The sequence below is a fragment of the Periophthalmus magnuspinnatus genome, chromosome 7, assembly GCF_009829125.3.
Source record: "Periophthalmus magnuspinnatus isolate fPerMag1 chromosome 7, fPerMag1.2.pri, whole genome shotgun sequence".
Taxonomy (NCBI): Eukaryota; Metazoa; Chordata; class Actinopteri; order Gobiiformes; family Gobiidae; genus Periophthalmus; species Periophthalmus magnuspinnatus.
In genome coordinates, this window is record NC_047132.1 from 17,526,969 (window position 1) to 17,532,014 (window position 5,046).

At 40.8% G+C, this 5,046-nt stretch overlaps 1 protein-coding gene and 1 non-coding gene across 2 annotated transcripts; both read left to right on the forward strand.

Moving 5' to 3' along the window:
- Positions 1 to 5: 5 nt before the first annotated feature.
- On the forward strand, positions 6 to 2,462 carry rad51c (RAD51 paralog C). The gene is made up of 4 exons (XM_033969682.2): positions 6 to 485; positions 648 to 870; positions 1,279 to 1,495; positions 1,864 to 2,462. Exons 1-4 carry the CDS (start codon positions 368 to 370, stop codon positions 2,341 to 2,343), a joined length of 1,038 nt encoding a protein of 345 aa, XP_033825573.1. The 5' UTR covers positions 6 to 367; the 3' UTR covers positions 2,344 to 2,462.
- Positions 2,463 to 4,224: 1,762 nt separating this feature from the next.
- On the forward strand, positions 4,225 to 4,318 carry trnai-uau (transfer RNA isoleucine (anticodon UAU)). Its single transcript has 2 exons — positions 4,225 to 4,262; positions 4,283 to 4,318. It is a non-coding gene; the product is annotated as a tRNA-Ile (tRNA).
- The last annotated feature ends 728 nt before the right edge of the window (positions 4,319 to 5,046 follow it).

A 5,046-nucleotide genomic window follows, 5' to 3' on the forward strand; every position in this document is an offset into this window, starting at 1 on the left:
TACTTAGCGTAGTCTTGGCTAAAGCCAATTTGTCTGATCAGGCTCGTTCAACTCGTTTACATATTCCTACATTCAACAAACAGAGGTTCACAACAATAGGAACTGTATCGCAAATTAATCCATGCAGTAATAATGTATCTGTGATGAGTTTTGGTTGAGTTTAAGCTTGAAAAATACAAAAACCTTCTGGACAGCTGACGCTAATTATTGGCTATGGCTAAAGCTACAGGAAATGCACTATTGCTCTGTGGCGCTGTGTTTTGAATCCAAATCACAAATCTGACAGCGACGATTTCGCCATGGATCGATTATTTCATGTTGTACTCAGACATTTGAATACATCTGTTAGTGCAAGAAGTTAGCGAAGATGCAGAGGCCGGTGTGGAGTCTCCCTCTGAGCTCTGCGGTCATCTCCAAACTGAACAGGAGAGGCTATCAGTGCACAGCGGACATAGAGCACCTCACAGCGGGGCAGCTCAGCACAGGTAGAGAGAGATTTTAGACAAACATAGAAATAACGTTCTTATTGATTCTGCCGTTACGTTACTCATAATTCATAAAGTTTAAAAATAAGATCTAAATGCATGACCTGTTCATAGCCTGAGCCATGTAAATGTAATAAATAATGTAATATAATGTCTTTGCAGAGACAGGTGTAAAAGAGGAGGAGGCGTCAGAAGTGTTGGATCTGGTGGATCATCAGCGCTACCCTGTCTCCATCACTGCACTGGAGCTGCTGCAGAGAGAAGCAGAGCTAAAGCCCATAGTAACCTTCTGCTCTGAGCTGGACCGGGCACTGGGAGGAGGGATTCCTCTGGGGAAGACCATTGAACTCTGTGGAGTACCGGGGATTGGCAAAACACAGCTTTGGTGAGAAGCATCATTAATATGGTATTGATAACTTTGTACAAACTATAGCCAAAAAGCATCCCCATATATGAAAGAAGGTACATCTCATTGAAGTTCCCATAGAAGAACTAAAACGGATCATTGAGAAGGTTAAACACAACACTGATTGAAACACACAGAAACCTACTACTAAATGTCATCACTTAGCTGTTTTTGTGCTTTTCAGAGATGGATGCTATGGTCTTTCCCAATGCTAAATCCTTGGTTGCATTAGTAGGTTAAAAATGCTTTTACAAGCAATTACAAAAACAATATTTTTGACTATATGTGTTTAATAGCAGATGTTAACATTAACATAAATGATTAACATAGTGCAGAATGAGGACTTAATTCATAAGCAGTTCTTAAATGTCTATTTTGTGTCTCTAGTCTACAGTTGGCAGTGGATGTGCAGATCCCAGAATGCTTTGGGGGCCTGGGGGCTCAGTGCCTGTTCATCGACACAGAGGGCACCTTCTTCCTGGAGAGGTTAAGAGAAATGGCGGCAGCTGTGGTCAGACACTGTTCACTGCTCACAGAAGACCAGGAGCAGCAGGACGCCATGAGGACCTTCACTGTGGAGAAGATTCTCTCCAACCTGTTTGTGGTATGTGTGACTGAAAACCCAAAGTCAACATTGAGACTAAAGATCACATATACTTCACACATAGTGCCCCATTCAAAATACTCAGTATTACTAATTCTAGTTTTGAAATACCACAGGAATGTCAAGTAGCCTTATTGAGAAATGCATATAAAAGTTATAGGGTTTAATACATTCTAGACATTTTTAGGGTGTTTTGTTCTATTCTGATAGAATGCATATGCCTGAGATTAATGGTGCATTCTTATTCTCAATGTAAGTTTAACTCATGTCCGTGTCCTCATCATGTGGCAACCCTAATAAGGACTTTAATGCCATTGTATGCCAGTAGGAGCCATATTACCTGACTGTAAACTTCTCTACAATCTCAGGTGCGTTGTGATGACTCGATGGAGCTGTTATCTCAGATCTCTGACCTCCCTGCGTTCCTGTCTGATCACCCTGAAGTCCGTCTGATCATCATCGACAGTATCGCCTTTCCTTTCAGGCTCCATTTTGAGGACCTACCCCTCAGAACTCGTCTCCTTCTTGGTGCCGCTCACCAACTCGCTGCCCTGGCAACCACCCGCAACACCACTGTGGTGATGACCAATCAGATGACGACGCGGGTCCAGGGGGAGGGGTCACGGCTCATCCCGGCACTGGGTGAAAACTGGGGACATGCAGCAAATATTCGACTATTGCTCCAGTGGATAGACTGTAAACGCATGGCGACCATAATCAAATCATCAAGTCACATGTCCACTACTGTCCACTACCAGATTAATACAGACGGATTCAGGGACCTATCAGAGGCAAGTAAAAGGGCAAAAGTACAGACTGAAGATCAGAAAGCTGTTGGAAATAGTTAATCACAAGCCTGAGCCTCGATTAAAACATCTAGTTTTTGAACAAGCAGGGAGCCAACCAGTAAAGTACAAATTGTTTTTATGTAAACAGAAATGTTTTTAAATAAATCTCTGTATTTTATAATAACCTTGCATTCCCTTTTTGAATATTTGGAGAATTTTCTATAAAATATTTATGTTTATGAATTTCGGTTAAATTCTGTTGTGACAATAAATCATAATTAATTGAATATCTATATTCTCTGGTGCAGGGCCTTACCTGTTCAATATGAAAAGCAAATAAAAGTCTCACTGTATGTAGCTGGATTAATGTCCATATATGGCATAGTTTGGTAGTGCTTTTTCCAAACTTGTTTAGACACCCTAGAGAGGTTTTTAATGTTGAAAAGTGCATCTAAAAATGTCCTAAACAATGACATTCAAAAAATTAGGTGTTATAAAACAGGCATTGTCTTACTTTTAAAATGCCTTCCTCTTTCCCATTTTGTGGTGAATGGGAAAAAATACCCTGCAACATGTTGTAAATAGTAATATAATAAAAATATATTAAAATGTCTAAAAAGAACACGACACTTCAAACTATATTGTCAAGATGATGCTGTAGTGATGCATGTAATAAAAAAGTCATTGTTTCATTTGAAAAGTTTGACTGAAATGAACAGTTGGCGTTCACTGTGAATAATACATTTTGTTTAGGGCAAATTAATATTTACAGGAATATGTTCAAGCTGATATTTAAACTGCCTGGCAAAAAAAGTCACCACTAAAAAAAAAGATCACACACTAATGTTTGGTTGGACCGCCTTTAGCTTTGATTATGGCACACATTCACTGTGGCATTGTTTCAATAAGCTTCTGCAATGTCAAAATTTATTTCCATCCACTGTTGTATTTTTCACCAAGATGTTGCATTGATGATGGTCGAGTCTGACCGCTGCACAAAGCCTTCTCCAGCACATCCCAAAGATTATCAATGGGGTTAAAGTTAAGGACTCTGTGGTGGACAATCCTCTGTGGTGTGAAAATGATGTCTCATGCTCCTGAACCACTCTTTCACAATCTGAGTCCAATGAATCCTGGCATTGTCATCTTGGAATATGCCTGTGCCATCAGGGAAGAATCCATTGATGAAATAACCTGGTCATTCAGTATATTCAGGTGTCAGCTGACCTCATTCTTTGAGCACAGACTGTTGCTGAACCTCGACCTGACCAACTGGAGGAGGCTCTTACCTATTTTCTTAGTTAAATCCAGGTGGCGACTTTTTTGTGGCCAGGCAGTGTATTTAGAAGCGCCTGTACCTCACCTGTAAGTGCGTGACCACAAGATGGCGACATAGGGCCAGACCCCGGTTTTTTTCAGGGATCAACTATATGGTGAGAGAAATTGGAGTTAGGAGGAGCTGGCTCTGTTACAGTGTGAGGAACAAAAACAGAGTCAGAGCTCCAGGGAAACCAGCGGAGGATCCACGGAAATAAGCCGGGAAAGAGCGCTCCTGGACAGCGAGAGTGAGGAGACCGGGAGATGCTCCGGTGGAGGTGAGAATGTTTAATTTAAGTAATGAACCAAAGAGAGTTTTATAAATGTTGTTGAATAGGCGGGAAAATTATCCAAATGGAGACACGGCTGCACAAAAAAAGTCAAATATTTTCATTAAATATTTTGTTGTTGAATATTTGAGTGAATTTGAATCTGATCTATTCGAACTTTTAGGTTATAATTCAATTCCCTCTGTCTCTTTGCCAAAACTACTTCATTGATTGATTCAGTGACATTTTATCCGACATGTTAATCACATCCTCACAGCTGGGATAAGGACAGTACTCTGGACAGTACTCTGGACAGTACTCTGGACAGTACTCTGGGCGGTCTCAGAGTGTCAGTGCTCCAGTGGCGCAATCGGTCAGCGCGCGGTACTTATAAGACAGTGACCTGCAGAGTGATGCCGAGGTTGTGAGTTCGAGCCTCACCTGGAGCAAGTATTTATAAAAACTTCCCCATTGAAACAATCCATAACTTGGAGAAAGCTGCAGACATTTAAACTATGCTGAAAATGTACCCACAGTATCAATCTCATGTTATGGACCACTCATAAAGTAATCATAACAGCTAAAACTAAGAATTATTTAATGTGGTTGAACACGCTGCATGTTGAATGTATAACGACTGAGAGGGTGAGGTGAAACTTTGTAACGTCACTTTGACTACTTTATATTGTTGATCAGAACATCCCAAACCCACCCCAAACTGGCAAATTCTTATTCAAAACACTAATCTAAAGACATAGGATAGGTCTCTAAGACTTTTGGTAATTTAGCCTACTGCATGAATCGGTCAATGGCATAGTCGACCAAACATTTATCGCTCAATGATTATTTAATCCCCCATTTTAAAGGTATGTGAACAAAAAAAGGAAATTGTTGAATTTCTTTAGTCAACAGTCCCATTCTAGTTGCATAGTTGCTAAGTGTGCAGTAGGCCTATTGGAAAGTAACCTGCATAGCCTGACATTTAATATTTATTTATTAACATTATTCTTATTCAAATATTTCATCAGGTGCTGTTTCAGGATGAAAACTCGGCTCTGATTGGACCCCCACCATGTCTCTCTCGTCCTGCTTCCACTCCTGCTGGCCCAGGCCTCTCCAGTTCTGGGTCCCGTTCCTATCCGTGTGCGTTCTGTTTGTCCAACCCGTTGGCTCCTCC

Coding starts and splice junctions, on each gene's coding strand:
- rad51c (XM_033969682.2), top strand. CDS start 368: ATGCAGAGGCCGGTGTGGAGTCTCCCTCTGAGCTCTGCGGTCATCTCC. Junction 871..1,278: donor ATTGGCAAAACACAGCTTTG/GTGAGAAGCATC, acceptor TTGTGTCTCTAG/TCTACAGTTGGCAGTGGATG. Junction 1,496..1,863: donor TTCTCTCCAACCTGTTTGTG/GTATGTGTGACT, acceptor CTACAATCTCAG/GTGCGTTGTGATGACTCGAT.